Source organism: Hydra vulgaris, chromosome 02, assembly GCF_038396675.1.
Source record: "Hydra vulgaris chromosome 02, alternate assembly HydraT2T_AEP".
Taxonomy (NCBI): Eukaryota; Metazoa; Cnidaria; class Hydrozoa; order Anthoathecata; family Hydridae; genus Hydra; species Hydra vulgaris.
The window spans coordinates 65,594,091-65,617,491 of record NC_088921.1 but is presented as its reverse complement, the minus strand read 5'-3'; the positions used below and the strand labels follow the sequence as shown (position 1 = coordinate 65,617,491).

The following is a 23,401-nucleotide window of genomic DNA, read 5'->3' as shown; positions in this document are numbered from 1 at the left end:
TAATACTTGTCAGTATATTTTTTAACAAATTATTTGCCCCTACTAAAGTAAAAAAAAAAAAGTTCTCTGTTTCTAAAATATTTTATAACTTTCAGATCCTTACCCCCTCCCCCACCACTATCACCAGAGTGATAGTGGTGGGGGAGGGGGTATGGATGCATCCCCCATCCCCTCTCCCCCCTAGATCCGTCACTGCTGAGTTGGCGCAGTTAAAAATAGTAAAACACGAAGATCAATCGCGTTAAGACTTGTAAACTATTAAGATAAAATATTAAGCTCAGTAATTAGAGGAACCGGCAACAAAGATATCAACAAAGATAACAACATTATATCAACAAAGATAATGCAAAAGAAACGATGTTAGAAAGAAAAAAGGTTTGGGAAGAATTTAAACGGTTACGCAACGAAAGTAAAGTTGCAATAACTAAATTTGATCTCTCCAATAAAATAAATCTCTCTCTAAAATCTCTCAAATAAATTTGATCAACATAGTAATTTTTCAGCTTCCAAGGAGAAAAGTTTGTAGCAAAACTTAAAAAGTAAAACTTGTTAAATTGTCATCTCGAATCTTGATTGGTGTAAGGTGGCTTACAATGTGGTTTTTTGTTCCCAGTTCACTATGTGCTTTTTGTTCCCAGTCGAATTAAATTTTAGAAACTTTTAAATACTTTTTTTAAAGTATTCTTAAGAAAAGCACGCTTTGTAAAACACCTCAAACAAGTTCCACCCGCAGAATATGACCTATTAGCAATAATCCTAACCGAATTCATTTTTTTTAACAAAAAAAAAAAACTCAAGCGTGTAAAACCATGTTAAGAATGTTTATAAAAAAACAATTGGTATTAAAAATACAAGCTATGTATACAGTTTTATTTCCACCTATTTTTAAAGTTTTATGTTGAGTTGTTAGAAAGAGTGGGACCATCTTACCCCATTCTCCACCTTTCCCTTTTGTTCTTCCTATATCTATTTTATAGGAATATGTTTACAGAAAAAGTTTGGTTGTAGAAGATTGAGATTGTAGGACGTTGGTTCACATCATAAATGGTTAACATTTATGATGTGAACAACTTCTAAACAAAGTATAAATTTGAACTAAATGTCTCACCAAACAAAAATTTGGTTTCTACTGAAAAACTATGTTGTGTTTCAAATATTGTTATTGCAATTTAGGATGGGAAATGGTGTTTGAATTTCTCATCGAATAATTTTATTATCACATCAAGTAATCTCAAAGATAAAAAATCTTGAACTTATTTAAAAATTTATATACAATTTTACTTTGGAAGAGCGTGCCACATTTTTCACCTCGTGGGACATTTTTCCAATAAAGTTTCCTTATTGAGCAATATATACTTCATTGAGTAAAAAAGATGGTTTAAAAAATTTTGAGCGAATCAATCTCAATGTGACGCAAATAGGGAGTAATAAATTTAATGTACAGCAGCCGTATTCATACCCCTCCGCTAAACCCTACGATAAGTTTTTTCTTAACGGACGCTCAAATCCTCCGTTAGTTTAACAGATAGATGTGAATACGGCTGCAGATTTTTTTTTCCAAATCTATGGTTATTTATTATTTTAAATTTTTCAATTAGTTTTTTAATGAACTTTCTAAATTTATCTCATCATTGAGCCGAAATTACTATACGAGGTAGTTTCGTCATTTATGAGCATTTCATAGTGTTATCAGTACATAAAAGCTTAGAAGTCTGAAATGTTTTTTGTTTTTTTATTTTATATTATAAATATATCTACAGGGCATCGATACGTACCATTTATTTGCGTTACAAAAGCAAAGATTGTTTATAAATGACATAATAGCCTAATATATAATAATTCTTTTAAACACCCAATAATTACATAAAGTAAGGTAAAAGTATGAAAAACAAAACAAAACAAAAGCAAAAAAAAATTTAAGTACTTTTTTGCATTGTTCTTGGAATGTTCTCTTCCATCAGAGCTCTAAATATAAACCTTTGTTCCTTTTAATTCCAATGTTGGAACAATTGTTTTAAAATCGCCGCAACATTGGCCTCCAACACTTCCTGAGGGCGTGCAATTATAATTTTTTTACCCTCGATTATACATTGGAGCATGTTTATACCAACTTTCTGGCATATTGTCAATACCTCACCCACAAATGATCGTTGATTGTTCATTAACGACATCTGAGTCCGTATAATCGAGTAACATATGGGGGTTGTTTAAAAGCCTGATAAATAGGATAAATATGACGATAAAGCCTGATAAATATGACAAAACTAATCTACTTTACTGTATAATTGATAATAACTTTCTGTTAACAAAACACGGAATGGGGAAATAATAATTTGAAACCGGAATATAAGGTTTTTTAAAAATGGTTTATTTTCCAAACTCATTACCCTCTCACCGCTCCCCCTTTTTTTTTTTCCTCCACAGTTGCATGAATCTTTGAATGAATTTAGAAATACAAAGTTTTTAAAATACAAAATAACAACAATGCAATTTTATAAAATTAAAAGAAACTGTAATTAAGCTCTTAAAAAAAAAAGCCTGCTGCAATAAATAGACATCAATTAGTACATTTCATTATTGATAATAATAAAACTTGAATGATTTTAATACCTATTGTATATAGAGTTAAATTTTCTCATCAAGGCAACTAAAAAAAAGCATTAATTTTTTTCACAAAGCTTTTTTACTTAAACAATTTGTTAAACGGAATGTTTTAGAATAAATTAAATGGTTATGATATGACTCAAGTATTTTAAAATTAAACTTATATATAAATAATAATAAATTCTTATATATATAAATTTTCTCGGCAATTTTATCTTTGGGTTTTTTATCATAATCTGATATATTTGATTATCTTGCAGAATGAACGCAAACATTGATGACTTGCTTATGAGGTGTTCGCTCAATAAACTTATTAAAATTGTTGAGTTTCAAAAAGATGTTTTAACGCAGCAAACACATTACAAAAATATTTTGAACCGATATGAAGCCCTTTTTATAAGTGTAATTAATGAAGAAAAACGAAAAAACACTAATGTAAATAGCAACGCCGCAACGAAAAAAAGTGGACTAGATCGAATTCTGTTAAATTCATATAAAGTTAATGAAGAAAACAAGTTTTGTTCTGACAAAATTAGATATAGCAACGAAAGCTTAAACAAAGAAGAACCTGTTAAAGAAGATCTTTCTTTTAAAATAACGAAATCGTGCTTTAACAAACAGGAACTCAATAGACCTTGCAACATGTTTAAAGAAAGTATGGTACAATTATGGGAGCGTATTCATTATGATTTTTTATACAAAGGTTTTTTAGATAATAACTTTCCAAAAAGAAGTTTATCGTTAGATTCAGAGTCGAATTTTTCAAAAAAGACCTTTTATGAAAGTAACTTTTTAGACCATGATTTTTCAGAAAGCTACATATCTGAGCACAGTATTTTTAATCGTTGTTTTGAATACGACTTAAATGTTGTAATTGATATAACAGAAAGTTTTTTATCAGACAGCGGTTTTTTAAGAAAAGAAATTTTTAACGAAGAAAAAAAAACAAGATTCTACGAACAGGCTATTGCAAACGAAAAAAATCTTATTCAAGAAATTGAATTTAAACTCCTTAAAAAACACAAAGAAAAGTCAAACGTACTAAATTCTTTAAATGAATTACCTTCTAACTTAAATGAAATAAATTTGCTTACAACTGATGATAACTTGTGCACCGACGTCATCAGCATTGAAAAAATATTATTTGAGATAAATGAACTTTTCAATTATCCAATATTACAAAACTTAGATACCACGACCAAACGTATCTTTTTCGAATTAAAAAGATTGGAATCTTCTTTAATGAACGAATTATCGTCTCAAATCTGTGTACAAGAAGTAGCAACAAGTAACCCAACATTTTGGGAAAATACAAATCTTCAGTCAAAACAAATAAGTTCATACAGCGTAAATCAACTCTTTTGCAACACTCCTACAAATGAAATAAATAATCTTGAAAAATATCGGACGTTTTATCTTGGTTACTTTGATTTTTCTCATAATACAAAAACAGAAATAAAGAAAAATGTTTTTTCACGTGGTAGTGCTATTGATGACAACGTTACACCCGAGAACTTTAACCACGATAACAACGTTACACCCGAGAACTTTAACCACGATAACAACGTTACACCCGAGAACTTTAACCACGATAACAACGTTACACCCGAGAACTTTAACCACGATAACCTCAACATTTTAAACATTAATATAAGTGATAACCAAAGCAATATCCAAGGAAATAAACATAATACTTTTGACAAAAATGATATCATTGATGAAAAGGTACCATTTACTAAATTGTCAAACGACAGGCTGGAAAATTATAACAACAGAGCAAACTTAGAAAACAACAGAAAAGTAATAAAATCAGTGCTAAAATATTTTCCGCAATCTAAAGATAATTTATTTGGTGAAATCAACCCTCACTATTCACCTTTTTGGAGTGTTATTCCAAAAAACACGTAATTTCTTTATTTAATATTTGAAGGAAATGTTATATATTTATGACAGATGTTGTATATTTATGAAAAATAATGTAATATTTATGCAAAAAAAAGTACAAATCGTAAATTAAAGTGTTTATTTAAATGTTAAAGTAGTGCCCAACTAAAAATCATTAAAAAAGGTAAGCAGTTAAAACTACATCATCACCTCATTATTATCATTATCATCATTACTACCACCACCAGCTCCACCATCGCCATCCTCATCATCATCATCATCATCATCATCATCATCATCATTATTATCATCACTATCATCGTCATTATCATCATTACTATCATTGTCATTGTCATTTTATTTTTTTTTTCATTTTCTTTTTTTTTGTGACTATCATTACTATTTTTTCATTTGACTAAAAATTATTATTTTTATAATGAATAACCAGAGAAAGGGCAACAATATTTGTTATCACCTTTGTAATACTATATAGTTTTACTTTTCTTCACAGTATTTGCAAAAAAAGAATTATAAAATTTTAACACATACTATTGACAATGAATCATAAAATGCCACTATTACTAGTGTACCAATTTTTTCTGGTTATTGAGTTTTTTTAAAATGACCAAACGGTCTTACCACAGAACACGGTGGAAGAGCATTTCACGAGTAATTTAACGCCATTTTTCTTTCCAATGTCAGTTATAAGGCCATATAGCTGTCATTAGAAATTAAACCTCGAACCTCTTGATTACGATGCCAACACTTTAACGCCAACTTTTGTGCCACGGCTGCGTAATATTGCTCCTGAACCGATACCAGAATATTTCATGAAAAATTTATTTATAATAGTTTTTTCTGATTTCCTTAATGTCAGAGTAAAATCATTGGGTTGAATCGATGATCAAAGTTCGTTCTTTAATATATATTGAAACTTAGCATAAGTCTACCAACATTATAATGTATAAATAAACTATTAAATTAGATAAATACATAAAAATACCATACTGGATTTATGAGTTACAAATATATATTCTAGTTAATTAATAACTATTTATCATAGATGATTATCATAGGTGATTATTTGGTGTTTAGAAGGGGTTAGAAACATAGAACTTTTAACATTAGTAATTTAAACTAAATTGATGATGCACTCCTTAACAGCTCTCCTATCTAGAAAATTGTTCTTAGAAGTAATGTTAAGGAGTACTGTAAAGGATTGGGAAAATTTGAAGAGCGGAGGAGCTGTTAGAGTTAGTTTTTTAGTCTACCTATTTTTATTAGTGCATCAAAACATGTAAGAGATATCATTGGCGCATGCAAGTAATATTATCTGAGTAAGTCAAAAATATCATGTAATTTAAAATAACGCTTTTACGATAACAAGTGAAATTACTAATCTGATCGCAGTTACTCACAAGAAAATAACGAATTTTTAAAATTTTGAAGCGTAACGTCGTTACGCTTTCAAAATTAATCAATAATTACTAATTAAACAATTACTTAAAATTAATCAACTATTACTAATACTGTTACAAAGAAAATAGAAACACCCTTACAAAATGAAATAAGTAGCGCTTTTACCGTCATTGTTACCGTCACTGTTACCAAAATTGTTCCCATCACTGTTACCAATAAAAGTAGTTTAAATAACATTTCAATAAACTGCTACAAGAAAAATGCCTAACTTATAAACATCAAGGAAAAATACCTAAAATTCATTTTATTCAAACTTGAGCACTTCGTTTATTTTTTTAAAACTTTTATTTTTAAGAAAGTTATAAAAAAGGCATTTTAAAAAATTTAAAAAACTCTATTATCAAAACCATTTTTTTTTCAAATTAAAATGTACATCCAAATAATTACTGTAAAAAAATAGCGTGAAGGTTTTACATGAACAAAAAGTCATAAAAAAAAAAGTTTGTTGAACGAGTCTTAAAAAACTCAATTGCTTTAGTGTATTTTTAAATACAATCCGTTTTTAATTTGTTTTTAAAAAAACTTGCTTTATATAGGGCAGCCAGTAAATATTTAATACATTTACAAAAAAATATTTTAATTTACGTTGTTAAATATTTACTTTGTTCTCCGGTTTTTATTCAAATAATAATGAATAGATATTATTGTGATTCAGGGGCGGACTCAAGCTATCGAGTAAAGAGGGAGGGAAAATTTTAATAGTTTTTCGATTCAGTAGATCCAGGTCATTTAGTGAAGAGAGGGGGTAATTTAAAGGATTTTTGATGCAGTAAATCCACACCAACTAGTAAAAAGGAAGAGGGCAATATTTTGGTTTCACGATTTGTAAGCGAATCATAAAACGTTTTTGAGTAATTTTTGTTAGAAAAATTATTTCTATACAGTCTTAATTTATGTAACTAATAAATTACTTCATACGTCGGACAACATTCCGATTTAAAATTTACCCCACAAAGCTTTATGAAAACATCATACCAATTTTAAACAGCCATCATTATTTACCTCATTATTCAAAAAAAAATTGCTGAATTAAATATAAATACAAACAAAACGCTGACCTAAAACTTTAAGGGGAGAGGCAACTTTTGATTGTTCCACATCGTACTCCCCCCTCTTCCTCCTCCTTGCGGATTCGCTTTTGTAGTGAGTACATATAAATCATATAAAGAAGCAAAAAATAAAAGCTTAAATTAAAACCTCAAAAAATCTTCTAGAATTAAGTTAAAAAAATCTATTTTTTATAAATTTTATATTTTATAGTTATAAATAAAAGAATGAACGAGTTTTAAAGTTATAAATGTAAGAATGAACGAGTTTTAAAGTAAATGAATGAACGAATAAGCAATAACGGATTTCATTATTTGAGCATAATAACTAGTTTTTGTGGTTTTATGCGTAGGCATAAACGTTCTATAAAATATAAACTTTATTATTTGAAACACAATTACTTAAAGTGAGGGTAAATGCAGCTGAACGAGAATCTTTTCGAAAGCGACTAAAAATGTTTTTTGTAAGTAAACCTAATATATATTAAAAAAAAAATCATTTTGAAAAGGAAGGATTTGCTCGAAGTACAATATATGATAACCTAAAAAGACTTGAGACTGTTCAATCGTTTTCTGATAGAAATCACGCTGGTCATCCGAGATCCTGGACAAGAGAAAAGAAAGCCGAGTTAACGAGACTTGTCAACAATCGAAAAGGGGTCAGTCATAGAAAAATAGGTATTAAATTCGATGTAAATCAATCGACAATTGGTCGTCAGTTAAAAAAAATGAATATTAAATATAGAAAACGTGAAAAGGCTCCAAAATGCACTATAGAACAACAAATAAAGGCCAAGAAAAGAAGCAGGAAACTAGTTAACCAACTCTATAACACAAAATCGCTTCTAGTCATCGATGACGAAAAATACTACTGTTTTGCAGGGGACAACATGCCTGGAAATTCTGGATACTACACAAACAACAAAAAGACATGCCCAGAAAGTGTTCGTTTTATAAGAAAACAGAAAGTTTCCAAAAAAAATTATTTATGTGGATAGCCATATCTGACCGTGGTATGTCTGAGCCATTGTTTCGCACTTCCGAGGCTGTAGCGATCAATTCATCAATCTACATTAATAAATGTTTACAAAAATGACTTCTTCCATTTATTCACAATTATCATGGAGACTTTAACTATTTATTTTGGCCAGATTTAGCAAGTTCTCATTATTCTAAAGATTCTCTAAATTGGATGGACCAATATGTCTATTACGTTGATAAAGAATCCAATCCCCCAAATGTGCCTCAAGCACAACCAATTGAAAATTTTTGGGGACATTTGGCACAGAAGGTTTACGAGAGAGATTGGCAAGCTTCAACAGAGCAAGTTTTAATTGATCGCATTAAACTAAAACTACAAGAAATTGATTTAAACTTTTTACAGTCGCATATAAAAAGCGTCAGAGCAAATTGAGATCAATTGCAGATGGTGGTGTTTTTTCATATAAAAAATAATATATTTTTATTAAAAGATAAATGCTTTATTTAAAAAATTATAATAGTAGTTTGTTTTTTTAATTATAAATAAGTTATTGACGTTTTTATTTTGTCCGATAACTTCCGCATCACCCGTTAAGCAGCTAAAGTACAAATAGTCCATTAAAAAAAAAAAAAAAAACTCTAATTGTGTTTTTAATAAGAATAAATTTGAAATACTTTTAATTTTAAAACTTTTCAAAAAAGATATTTTTTTTGACTAATTTTATAAGAATAAATTTTTAAGCATTACATAATGTTAATAACAATACTAGTATTAATAAAATAATATAAGTAAATATTACATAATATTAACAACAATACCAATATTAATAAAACAACATCAGCATAAATATATATTATTCTAATTGTTAATAACTTAATATCGTTTGCTTATAAAAAAGAATTTCGATACAACAAAATACATTTATTATGGTTAAATGTAATCAAATATAAATGAGATATCTTAGCAATATATACTGAATGTGGATTTCTTTATTTTATTTAAATAAAGAAAAATTCAATTATCTATGATGCTTCTTAATTCAATACGGACGTATCGAAGCAAGGAAATGCTGGTTTGTAAACTTTTCATTTGTCGTTAATTGATAATGCAAATAATGTTTTTTGTTTGTTTTTGTTTTACCCAATTACAATATTTTCATTCCAATTTACTTGATGCTTTAAGCAATCAAAAGAGTTTCTTACTCTTTCATATAAATTGTATTTTCAATTATTTGGTTGCGAAACCAACGATTAAAAAGTAAGAGCTTATTCGAGCTAGTCTTAGTATTTCTTTACAAACTTACTTTTCAAAACATTAAAAAAAATTTTTTTAAGAGTGGTAATAAGTAAAATGCGTATGACGATGCTTTCTTGTTTTTGAGATAAATTAAAAGTGAAAACTTAAGTTTAAAATTTAATAATCGACAGCATAGCATGAAAAATATAATTTAAATTAGAATATAATATTATTAAAACACAAACACACACAATATAATATAATTGAAAAAAAAAAAGAAGAATTTACAACAATAACAAATAAAATATTTGTATATAAGAATCAAAACGTTTATGTGTGTTTTGTAAAATACTTTAAGGCTCTCGGTGGTAAGACTCATCGCAGATTTAAACGAGTTTCTTTATAAACTTATTATATCAACATTTTTATAATATATTCAAGTATTACGCTTATTCAATATTTTTCTTAAAATATCTCTAGAAAGTATTTTATATATATATATATATATATATATATATATATATATATATATATATATATATATATATATATATATATATATATATATATATATATATATATATATATATATATATATATATATATATATATATTTAATAGAATTTTATTTTGTTCATATTATCGTGGTGTAAAACACTGTAATCAATATATAGATATAAAAATATAAATTAAAAAAAAAAAGTTGTAAACCGTTAATATGAGAACTTGTTTTGAAACCAGGATCTTATTAGTAGTAGATAATGTAATAATTTATTTGTCGTTTTTAATACAATAATCATAATTAAAATCAGCTCCAATTAAAATCCAAAGTCGATGTTGTACCATCTAATTTTGCCAATTTATCTTATAGGGATTTCCTATTGTCAGTCGATTTATAAGCCTAATATTGCACAAAATATTTTTTTTATAAATTCAAAAAAAAAATTTCAAATTTAGCATTTGTTGCCGTTTATTTTTAGTTTGCATAAAAGTTTATTGAGTTGCAGTTTGCTGTTTTTCATTAAATTTTTTTTTTTTTCAGTTTTTCAATAAAGGTTTTTATAACAAAAATAAGTACTAAAAATTTCTACTGAAAATTTCAAAAGTTTCCTAAGCCTATTTAGAATGAAAACTTAAAATACATTTTGAAAAAGTTATTTATCTTGAAAATAAGATCACAATTTATTTATCAAGAGTAGGAAATGAACCTGAAGCAAAAGATCAAGAGGTATCTAAAGAAATATAAACAATTACCAATGTTGTGGTGAAAATTGGTATCAAAATAAAGGTTTTAAATTCAAGTAAACAAAGTGACTACAGCTAACCGCAAAAATAATCACGTGGTCTGTTAGGGACAAATTATGCGATTCTACAGTTCTATATAATTATAGCAATAAATAAAAAAATAGTGAATTTTCAACGCTAAAATTAACTCATCTTAGTTTATTAATGATGGTCTTAATGATTGGCAATTCATTTTCAACATTGAAAACCACAAAAACAGTTAGCTTCATCAAGGTTAACTGGTAGCATATTTAACCACCAGATAACGTATAGAATTATGACATTTAATTGATAGGCAAATAACGAAGAGTTGTATTGTAAAATGGGCTATCATGAAAACAAAGAGAAACACCTTATCAAATTGGAAATGTTCATTCAATAATTGCAAACAAAGGCGTTGTTTTAGCCTATCTATTAATCCAACACCAGGTCTATCACATGTGGATCAGTTATGTTATTGTGCGGTACCTTATAAGGGGTATCAATCAATAAAGATTTTCAGATGTTGTTAGAACTGAAACCAGGGAAAACAGTGTGTCACCATGTTTGTAAATACTTGTGCAAAGTTAGAAAAATAAATATAGAGGCCATAGATCAATAATACAAACATTAGTTATATGAAAATGCAGTCATTATGCCAGGGTATTACAAAGAAATGCAATAAAAGTTTATGAAATAAAACAAGTTTTCTATTTTTTTCTCTAGCGCATTATACTTTGTGAACTTTGTTCAACTTATGTGATGATACAGAAAACTTACTTTTCTACAAAACACTGCTTAAATCTTTTTTTACCTAATAAACGAGCCGTCTTTAAATAAAGTGAAAGGAGCGACTTTATAAGTAAATTTTTAAAAGCTATAGCCATTGGAACTGCTTCATTGATTTTTAAACATTTTTAAGAGTTTAATTAATTTTAAAGATTAATAAAACTAAAAGCTTAAAATAATTCTGATTTTGAAGAATTTGGATTTGAATGATTAAACTACGAAAGCTAAGTAATAAAATAATATATCTATATAAAATGTAAAAACTTTTACATGTTTTTGCAAAACTTTAAACTTCCAAAATGCAAGAAATTTTTTTTTTTTTTTCAGTTTACAATGTTAGTCGTGTTACATAATTCGTAATACATAAACATAAGTCATAATACAATTACTTAAATGATACAATTCAGCGTACTAACAATATAAAGCTAGGTTTTTTGAAAGAAGATCATATTGATCTTATCATCGGAACCTTAAAAAGTAAAAATATTTATTTATAACATTTATATATATTAAAAATTTAGCGTATTTACATTATGCAAAGATACAGCACCTTTTAATATATAATAAGCTGAAGATTTAACAAATACATTTCACATACATTTTTAGTAGAATTTTAGAATGTTGTCCATAGAGAGAATGAATTTTTTTAACTTTTTAAACAGGAAGAGTAATAGAAGGATCAAAATTTGGTAATACTATTTTATTCCAAAGGTGGGGTGCACGATATGAAATACAAAACTGATTGAACTTAGATCTACAAAAAGGTTCATTTAAAAAACTATTATTTCTTAATCTGTACTTATTTATTGGTTTTAAAGAAAAAAGGTCATTAAAAACAAATAAAGATAAATCTTTTTTCCATATAAAAGTAAAACATAAGACATTAAATATGTTCAGTTTATAAACGTCTAGAACCTTCATATAATCAAAAAAATATTTTGAATTTGAAAAGTGATCTTTATAATTAACTATGTGGATTGCATGTTTCTGTTGGCGATAAAGATGTTGTAATTTACTTTTATCCGTACTTCCCCAGGCGATGATTGCATAATTAATATAATTGTGTATAAATGAATAATAGAGTTGGGTTAGTTTTTTTTTGTTTAGATAATTTCGGGGTTTGTACAAATTGCATATATTTTTAGAAATTTTTGTACTAACATGATCAATATGTCTTTCCAAGTAATATTCTCATCAAGATAAACACCTAAGAATTTTATAAAAGTATTTCTTTTTATTATCGTTTCATCAATATAAATTTGAGGCATATTACTTGGTATAAAACGTTTTTTTGCGCAGGAGTTTGAATAGGTACTTCTGATTCTTCCTCAAAAACCCCATTTCTGTTGCGGAGTGAATTATTTGAGGATTAGTGAAGAGCGGCTTTTTGTCTATGTCATGGTTAGTTAAGAACAATAATATGGCATTAAGAAAAAATGATATCCATTTAAAAGTAACTTTAAACAACTGCTGAAACTAATTTCCCATTATAACCCTGTTTTTAGGGAACATGTGATAAAAGTTCAACAGAAAAAGATTAAAAAGTTTAGCTAATTAATCGGTCATGAAGTTATTTCATTTGAATTTGCGTTGTCGAAGTTAATTTTTTTAAGAAAAAATCAAATTAGTTTTCATCAATAGTTTAGGCCATCTCTGATTTAAAAATGAACAGTTGGATAAAAATTAATTTATGATACTGTAGAATTAATTCTGAAAACTTCGAAAGACTATGGCAATAAAGCCAACAAAGTAATGAAGAAAAATGCATTGTCTTTTTTAATGCCACCTTAATGCTACTTTAAGAAACTAACTATAAACAAAACGATGTTGAATAAAAACTGTTCAAAATTGATATATTTTTTATTTAACCATCATATTATTAGTTATTGTAACATTGTCTGAGCAAGTACCTATACGTCAATATCAAAACTAATCTGTACGTCAAAATCAACACTAATTTAGGGGAAAAGTGTCAATAATGATACTCGAATTTATACGCCAAAATCAACACTAATCTTTACGTCAAAGTTAACACTAATCTAGGGGGAAAAGTGTCAATCGTGATACTCGAATTTATACGCCAAAATCAACACTAATCTATACGTCAAAATCAACACTGATTTATACGTCAAATACAACACTAATCTATACGTCAAAATCATTACTAATCTAGGGGAAAAGTATCTATGATGATACATTTAATTTGAAAGCTTCAAAAATTAATAACCTTAAAACCTAATATTAAAATTTTTATACTTTATTTCCTGTATCATATTGAGTTTTTTCAAAATTTTTAGTTTTTCATTTTTATAAGTTAAAAAATTTAATTGGAATGTCATTATCGGCAACCAACTGCTTTTATGCTGCAAGATTCTTTAAATAAAAAAGGTAAACAAAAAGTATTTTTGCTTGTCATCAACAATAGCACAGCATATTATTTTAAGAAATCTATAAACATATAAACTTCCTCAATTTTTTTATTCATGCCTGCGTATAAACAACGACATCAAGAGTGGCAATTTTAACAGTTTTTTTGAACAAAATTGTAAATTACTTTGGCTTTTTACAAAATAGCTTTGCATCTGATTTATTTCTAATAAATCAGATGCAAAATTAGTTTCAGTTACTTGTATTATTTTCCTCACTGCAGTATATTCTTCTTTTAATTTTTGTAAAAAAAAATTTATTTTTAACTTTAAAATATTATACTTATAAACACCTGACACATGCTACCTAACGGATCGTACTTATTTGCCTCAAAAACAATATCTTATTAATTTGCTTACCAGCTCATTTGTCACACAATCTGCAGTCCCTAGATGCTGGTGTTTATTCCCATGTTAAAAGAGTTTGTTGCAAGTTACTTCAACAGTCTTATGCATTGACAAAGTTCAGCAATTTGTCAAAAGATTACTTTGATAGATTTGCTATGAAAGATTTGTCAACTGCAAGCAAAACTTTCTAACTCTTGTGAAGTTTTTAGACGTGCAAAATTAATCATTTCAAAATACCGGTTTATTTCCAATCAATATCAATAAATTTGATCAATCAAAATTACGTATTGCTAATAGGTTTTTTTTTGCCATACAAATATATAAATGCAGTAATACAATAGATACTTTATAAAAAGACCCAAAAATTTAAGAAAAGTCGCATATACCATATAAATTTGTTAATGGTAACAATGATAATAATAATTCTTTTTAAAAAAATGAAGGAAATAAAAAAATTAAATTAATAATTTCAAAAAATCAAAAAAAAAAAAAAAAAGCAGATACTATTAAAAAAAAAAAAGGATTAACTATTTAAGATAAAATACTAATTAAAAACTAAGTTAAAATTTACGAACCGAAACATTCAATGTAAATAGAATATATATTTATATATAGTAAAAAATAATAATATAAACTTATATATAGAAGCCTAATTGGTCCATCAGTCAAAAATCAAAGAAAAGTTTCGTGATCTACTCAAGACCACACTACCCAAGGCCACACTAGATTGAAAATAATAAAACTTAAAATACTTAGATAAAAAATTTATCAGTATCACCCAGATAACGGTAGAAAAAGTTTCGCATTGTATCGATAATCAGTAACATCTGCTTAAATTTTGCTTTTACAGAAAAAAGAACAAATGCAGACGCGCCAAGATTCGATGGGGAATATTTCAACAAAATTAAAATACTTTAGAGGCTGCAAGATGCTAAAAGAAAAGTAACCTAGGAAACAACGCTTACTTTATATTGTTTCTTAGCTTGCTTTACTTGTGATGAGCAGCAAATAAATTACGTAACAACAACAACAACAGCAAACAAAGTTAAGGTTAAAAAGTGCCGTTAAGTTTTGGGCGAAGCTTCAACAAGTCAAAATTTTATATGCAAAAATTTATAATGCAAGATATGACTTTGTCAAACATACCAAAGCGATGTAAAAAATTGTTATTACTGCTCCAAAGAGCGGCGCAAAAATTATAACTTTAGTTCCTGAACCTATTAACTACTCAACTTCAAAAACAAAATTGATAGTTTTTTAATTGTTTATTTTGCATTTTTTTAGTTTTTTAACCTATTGGCTTGCATATTTTATGCTCCCAAAATGTAAGGTTTTTTTTTCATTTAAATAAAGTTTCTTAAAAAATCTAAAAACAAAACTTACTTTGCTGTTGAACATTTTAGGTCAATGCTTTAGTAAACAATAAATGACGTTGACATAGAACTCCTTAGGCTTGAATTAAAGAAGTGATTAAGAAGGTGTCGGAGCGCTTCTTCGCCGTCAAGTTTCTTTATTGCACAATCTCTTGCTCAGCAATTGAAAAAAATAATAATCTTTTTGCGCAAAGTTGGGCGGATAGAGCGAGTGAGACTCGCTCTAATAACTTTTAATGCGTCAATTTTGCAATTTGAGAACGGGTGTTGTCATGGAAGAAACAAACTTTGTTGTGCTCAAATCGTTTTTTTAAAGAATTTTGCTAAAAAATTGTTGAATTAAGCACTGTAAGTTGCTGCCGTAATTGTGATATTTGATAGAAGCAGTTCAAAGAAGAAGTAAACAATACCGCGCACGTCCCACCAAACCAAAAGCAACATCTTTTTGGAGTGTCAATTTTTTGAGTTGGTTTAATCAGTTGTTTTTGCCCGAACCACCTGCGCACCCTAGTATGGTTTACGTATAATACCTAGTTCTCATCTCCTGTAATGACATGATCAAACTTGTTAAACCTGCGATGTATAGCCTAGGGGCTCATGCAGGTGTCCGCTCGCTGGCCTAAAAATTGACCAGCGTTCAGTTTACACAGAGCTTTGAGGTATTTTTAATTTGTGTCAGTTGTATTCTATAGTACTAAGTTTGCTTTCAACACTTACTAAGTTCACTTACGTACTAAGTTTGCCTCCTAAACACGTAGATAATCATGGATCGCTTTCAATTAGCTGCTTTAAATGCTCCAAATCCTATTAGTTTAGCAATTAGTTATTGGTTCTTAAAATTATAGGTCACCAACCTTGTACTAATCTGTTAATTGAATGTTTATTGCAATTGTTTAGTTGTAAATTATGTGTTAATTAGTTTTCAATTATGTTGCGATTAGTTCAATCATCTAATATCGAAAAAATGGCCAAGGTAATGAAAAATGAAAACCATTGTTTTTTAAGACAAATTTTATTTTTGAAAGTTTTTTTAGATATTTTTAGCTCATTTTTTAATTTATTAAAAGGATTTATGTAAAAAAAATTCTTTTGTGATTTGGTTTTAAAAAGCTTATATATTTACATTTTCATGGTGGAGATTTGTCCTCAACCCCTCCCCCTGGCTTAACATCCAACAAACAAATGAAGGTTTAAATAAATTAACTGATTTAAGAAATGTTTCTAAGATTATTTTAATTCAATTTTTCATTCAATTTTTTTAATAAAAAACGATTTTCGTAATCAAAAAAAAAAGCTTTTGTAGAAAAAGGGTTTTACAAAGGAAACCTATATATGTGATATATATAAAATTTCAATAACAAATAAACTCTTCCAAAACTTATTTGTAGCACATTTAAGTTGTTATTATTTTTTGTTAAAACATTAAGAGTATTATTACAATATTTTCTGCTTTATTAGTTGTTAAAAAAACAAAAACTTAAATGACTAACGCATAATAATAATAATATTAATAATAACAAAATAATAAATAAACTTTTTAATATAATTAGATGTTTTTCCAAGATAATGTTTTTTCATTCAACCAAAGAAAGAAATTGAAAGCCTTATTGTTTGTTTTTTTGTTTTGTTTTTTTTTTGTTTTTTTTTGAATTAGTTTTATTTTCTGTTTTTTTTTTTTAGCGCACAGTTAATGTTAAATATTATTAGAAATGGATTAAAAAAATTTATAAAAATAATAAAAAGTTATAATAATATTTATATTTTGTTATAATAATTAAGATTCTTGGAATGGGTAGAGAAAAACGACAAAAAGACAAAAAAAAAATTCAATCTGTTGAAGATGTTAATATTTATGAATCTGGTCGTTTTAAGTACATTCTCATGAAGCTTTCGATTGGCAAGTATAGTAAAACAATCATAAGGGGATTTCAGTCTGTCGAAATACACGGTAAATGATTTTTGGTTTTAAAATGTTTAATTATATTATTAGCTTTTTATACATATATTGTTTTTACAAATATCACCTATATATGTATATATATATATATATATATATATATATATATATATATATATATATATATATATATATATATATATATATATATATATATATATGTATATATATATATATATATATATATATATATATATATATGTATATATATATATATATATATATATATATATATATATATATATATGTATATATATATATATATATATATATATATATATATATATATATATATATATATATATATATATATATATATATATATATATATATATAGTGGTTTCAAAAATGTTAGAATTATTTAAAATGCATAATACAAAAGGTTTAATGTAATTTAATTTAATTTAATAACTTATTTAGTAAATCAATTTTACTGCTCAAATCAAATATTTTTTTACATTATTTATCTGATTAACACGTTTTGGCCAATGTTTTGAACATATTTCTTTGGTTCTATGCTTATAAAAGAGTAGTTAAAATCAGCTAATTCAAGATCAAGACTATAAATTAATCGCAAAATGCGAAAGTTCAATGAAAATATAACAGACAACTATTTCAAAAAAAAAGTTAGTAACAGTAGTCTGTCAATTCTTCTCCAATCAACAGCAGTCCGATTTGATGATGGTTTTTTGCTAAAGGTGGCTGACTTTTTGTTTATTGTCTCAGCAGCAGCCAATCCTTGGTCAGTGAGCGACAAAAACTTGCTAGATGCGATTATGCCTTTAAAACTAGCAAATTGTGGTCAGATTGCTTCTGACTGAGACCAACTTTCGTGGTAATATTTTTTTAAGAAAATATATAATGCATCAGCAGGGCTTCAGCCTTTCTTGAACTTGGATAACTAAGTTTGACTATATTTATAATGGAAAAAGAAATTAATTGTTGATTAATTCAAGAAAAAACATGCAAAAAATGACTTGTCTTGAAGCTTTAACAGTTTCAAGACAAGTAATTTTAAAGTTTACATAACTGTGTGACATATTTATACTAAATTTAGTATAAATACGTCACACTGTAAACTTTTTAAAAAATCATAAGAAATGTTCAAAAAACCATTTTAAAACTTTTTTTAAACTTCTATAAAATATAAAAGACAAAGCAAAGTTTTAAAAGGTTTCAATAACCAATGAATACTCAAAACTTTTGAAATTAAAATAAACTTGTCAAACATCCGATAGGTTCAGAATAAAAAACTATCGATGAATGTTGATATAACTAAATGGATTCCTTCCATCTTTATATCAAAAGACACGTACTTCCTAATAATATGACTTTTTTCTATGATTTAATTACCTAGAGCGTTTTTTTTTGTCAAGTTTTTAAGGGGGCTATATTTACAAGATTCTTACACGGTAAAACCACATTGCTAAATTGTGTAGTGAAAATTCAAAGTATTGCTATTTTAAACAAAATTAAAATTTTTTTTAACAAATGTATTTTAATTCAATTACATTATTCTTTAATTGATCGTCATAATAATTGTACAAAAATTATAGTACTAATAAAAGAAAACCTGAACCTTGTAATAAAAACTTTGAAGAAAAAAAACAAACTTAAAGCATGTAACACACTTTATAAATTTTTAGAACCATTTTGCTAAGGCATTTGTTAATTAATATGAAACAAAATCTTTCAATATAAAAGATCTTAAAAATGTTTTTATTTTTTTATTGTTTATTCTATTAATGTGAAACCAACTCTTAACCCGTAAACTTTTAATTGCAAGTAGATAGAAATAAATTTTATAGAGTGATAAATCAATTCGACAACAGTTTTCTCAAACTTACAGTAGTCTCTCGCTTAATTGCGCACCCAATTAGTTGCGCATTCCAGTTAATTGGGCGTTTAGGCTCAAAATATTTGTGTTTCAATTTTTTACTGAGTTTTTTTATTGAAAGTGTAATTAGATCAGAAAACGTAACTATTATTTTCCTGTGTTAAGTTAAAAACTAGTTTTTATCATAAATATTTTGAGATAATGATTATTTTTTGAGATAATGAGGTATATTGAAGCAATCAAGGAAGATGTTGAAGATTGTTTGTCTCTCGAAGAAAATAATGATAATGCAGTTGCTATGGATAACAATTCTGACGAAGAAGAAGCTAATAATGATGAGATAGATGATGGTACAGATTTCTTGGGTATTGAATTTATACATTTATCTCCGATCGATATTGGCAAGCAATTAAAGTGTCAAAAAGCTAAAGCAATTTTAAAAGACGACAACGATAAATTAATGAACAACTATCATCAAACATACGGTCAGTAATTATGAAAATTAAACAAGAAAAGCTGCAGAATGCATATCAGCCCACAATTCATGACTTTTTCCGTCATGCATTATATATTTCTTAATAAAGATTTGTTTATATAGTTAATAATTTAGTTTGTTAAATTTTTTCTTATCTTTTTCTTATTTGCGCACTCCTAGTTAATTGCGCACTGCAGTGCCTGTTTCAATTTGCGCAATTAAGCGAGAGACTACTGTAATGTCCTTTTGTTTATGTCCAGCCAGAGACTTCTGTATTAAGAAAATTATTTTGTTTATTTTGCTGCCCATTTTGATTAAACAATATAGTTTCAAATACTGTATATATATATATATATATATATATATATATATATATATATATATATATATATATATATATATATATATATATATATATATATATATATAAATCAGTCCCGTAGTAACAAAAATTATGTTGAAGGGGGTGGGGGGGGAGGGCAATACTACTGGGTAGATCAAGTAGTAGTAGGTCGACAATTTTTATCAAAGGAACTTACGCTAAAAATACGGATAACGAGTTTGGTCTATTCTATCCTTTATACCTTTTATATCTTCTTTTGTAATTGTTTGCCTTTAACTAAAAACTAACTTCAAATAATCCATTCGAAAACCATCAGCCGGGGGGAGGCGGCAAATGGCCATGCCGTACCCCGGTTGCTACGGGCGTATATATATATATATATATATATATATATATATATATATATATATATATATATATATATATATATATATATATATATATATGTATTAGGGTGCATCAAACGCCCCATACTCTTGAAAACTGATCTGTCTCTATTCTTAAAACTTTCTATTGGTTCTCACAAGACACTGTTATATTTTTTCAAAATTGAATCAGATTTAGGGGGGCCACCTTAAGTCTGAAACTTGCAACGAGACCCTAAACAGAAGAAAAAAAAGGTTTTTTAAATGTATGTTATGTTGTTTCTCAAAGAAGCGAAACTTTATAAAAATTTCAATAATAATTACCATTTTTTGTTAAAAATATCTTGAAAAAAAATTTCGACAAAAACCATGAAAAAATGGGTTATTTTAATTTTTTGTTAAAAAATGATCATTTTTATGCAATAAAACTTATAATAATAATTATATTGTAAAATTTTTATTATTTTTGAAATTTTTATATAGTTTCGCTTCTTTTGAGAGTCAACATAACATATATTTGAAAAACTTTTTTTTCTTCTGTTTAGGGTCTCATTGCAAGTTTCAGATTTGAGGTGGCCCCCCTAAATCTGATTCAATTTTGAAAAAATTAAGCAGTGTCTTGTGAGAACCAATAGAAAGTTTTAAGAATAGAGACAGATCAATTTTTAAAAGTATGGGGCGTTTGATGAACCCTAATATATATATATATATATATATATATATATATATATATATATATATATATATATATATATATATATATATATGTCATATATAGTATTATATAGTATTATAGTATTATATAGTATTATATGTTATATATAATATTATATAGCATATTTTATATGTATTTATATATATATACATATAGCATTATATTTGTATCAGTGTGATATCTAATATTTCCGATATTTACCTTGTATTAGGAATTGTGAAGCTCCAAACTTAAGTATGTTCATTCTTGTGTCAAATGAGAATGTTTTAAAAAATATTGTGGTGATTGGAGCCTGTGAACAATAATATCCCAAAATGGTTCGTTCCCTTAAGCCCAAATTGAGAACAATGCATACAGTTGCTAGTAATAAAGTTGTAATTAACTACAATAAAAAGTTTGCTTTAAAAAGAAAATACTAGAACCTAAGCGTATTTGAAGATAAAAGAATAGTTTGAAGTTGAAAAACTGGTTTCATTTAATAGTCAACTTAAAGTCCTAATTTGAATCTTTAATATAAGTTTGACTTTATGCTTATTATTTACATAAATTTGTATGACAAAATTATAAAATTAATTTGCACTAAGATACTCTGCTACTTCTTTAGATAAAATATATTGGTTTTTCTTGAATTTTATATATTTCCAACGATGTTCTTATTGTAACGCGATATTTTTCTTATTATTTGATGCAATACTAAAGCAATTATTTTTGAATTTTTAAATAAAGTTTAATATGATTTTCAATCAAAGTTTAGATGTGCGTTAATCAAGGATTAACGCACATCTATTTATAACGTTAAAATGGTCTTTGGTCTTTTACGACATACAGCTTAGCTATTTAGTAATCTTTTGATCAATTTTTTACAGATGTTATAATTCAAATTTTAAAAAATATTTTCTCTAGGAATATCTTTAATCAATCTATTTTCTTCTTTTTTTTATGGTTTGATGAGGAAAATGAAAAACGTTTTATTTTTTAGATTGCATTACATTTTCGTTGCAAAAAGAAAAGTAACATTTGCAACCAATTTTCAATATATTTTTATCTGGAATGTATATATTAACTGTACAAATAGAATTAGCCAGATTTAAGATTTATTCAATATTTTTGATGTTGTAATATAACCATCAACTTTCGATGAACAAATGCGTGCTAACCTTTTTATACTGTCTTCATAATACGCCGTTCTTTTTAATATTACAACATTATAATAATCTGATAGGGCTCTAAGAATAGATTGTAGCGATTTAAGTTATATGTAAGTTCTTTGAGCCCCCCCCTGTCTGTTTTATATATTATCTTTATGTGACGTAAACATTTCTTTGTTATTTATTTTTTGTTAAAAAATAGTAATAACGAGATATTTCTTCGAGTACATTACACGTTACTTTTATAACTTAAATACGGAGAATATTGAATATTTAAAAAATGATAGACAGGCATTTGGTTCTGTTAAAAGCTGCCCTAGTTTTCTACAGCTTTGAACACAGCGTTAAATTTAAGTATAAGGTAAACAGACTATAGCTCTTTTACCCCTACCTCTTAAGAGTGCCCTTAAAAATTGCCTTTAAAAAAAGGTGCAGCTTAAAAGAGAATAAAAAGCAGAGAGCTGAAAAAGAGCTTATAAGTTAGCAAAATTAGAAAGTTTCATGGCAAAGATATATACGTCAGTCACAGGATGTTCATTCTGTTTCTGATACAGAGCCAGAAGCTAGTTATATAAAGTTTACCTTCAGCCAATAAAGAAATAAATGTTATAATTTATAAACCAGCCACTAAAGATTCAGTATTAAAAAAATAACAGAGTGATATTGGTAACTTAAGTAATGATGAGATATTACACTGGCTAAAAAAAAAATCCATCAAAATTTTAGCACACAAACGGCTTATTTGAAAAATCATAGATACTTTTTGAAAACCAAAACAGATATTGTTTAAAAAGATTGTTCTATCCAAAGCTGGCTGATTGTGAAAAATATTGAATGATTAGTATATTTTCCAACAACTGGTTGTGTATACTGTTTTGTGTGTATTTTCGAAGTCATCTAAACCATTATCATCCCATGAAATTTGTGATTGGCGCATAACATGGAACTTTCGATTGTTGCAATACCTATTTAGTTCAAAGTCATAAAAACTCTAAGGACTATAGAACAGCTTCTAAGAACTTCAACAATTAACTGCTAACTTGAAGAACAAATAAAAAAAACTTGAAGAACAAATAAAACTATATATAAATAAGCAGCACAGTAAAAATGTTCCTGGATGAGTTGTAGAAA

General features: G+C 26.8%; 2 protein-coding genes across 2 annotated transcripts in view; both read left to right on the top strand.

Moving 5' to 3' along the window:
• Positions 1-2,625: 2,625 nt before the first annotated feature.
• Positions 2,626-4,622, top strand: LOC124812685 (GATA zinc finger domain-containing protein 4). Its single transcript, XM_065791720.1, has 2 exons — positions 2,626-2,747; positions 2,865-4,622. The coding sequence occupies exon 2, from the start codon at positions 2,866-2,868 to the stop codon at positions 4,510-4,512; it is 1,647 nt and encodes a 548-aa protein (XP_065647792.1). The 5' UTR covers positions 2,626-2,747; position 2,865; the 3' UTR covers positions 4,513-4,622.
• A 4,318-nt stretch (positions 4,623-8,940) lies between these two features.
• LOC100213884 (14 kDa phosphohistidine phosphatase) overlaps positions 8,941-23,401 on the top strand; it is a 30,987-nt gene continuing 16,526 nt past the window's right edge. Inside the window, exons 1-2 of the mRNA XM_065791718.1 lie at positions 8,941-9,067; positions 17,210-17,378. Coding sequence (XP_065647790.1) covers positions 9,020-9,067; positions 17,210-17,378 — 217 coding nt within the window. The 5' untranslated portion in view covers positions 8,941-9,019. The remainder of the gene's footprint in view (positions 9,068-17,209; positions 17,379-23,401) is intronic.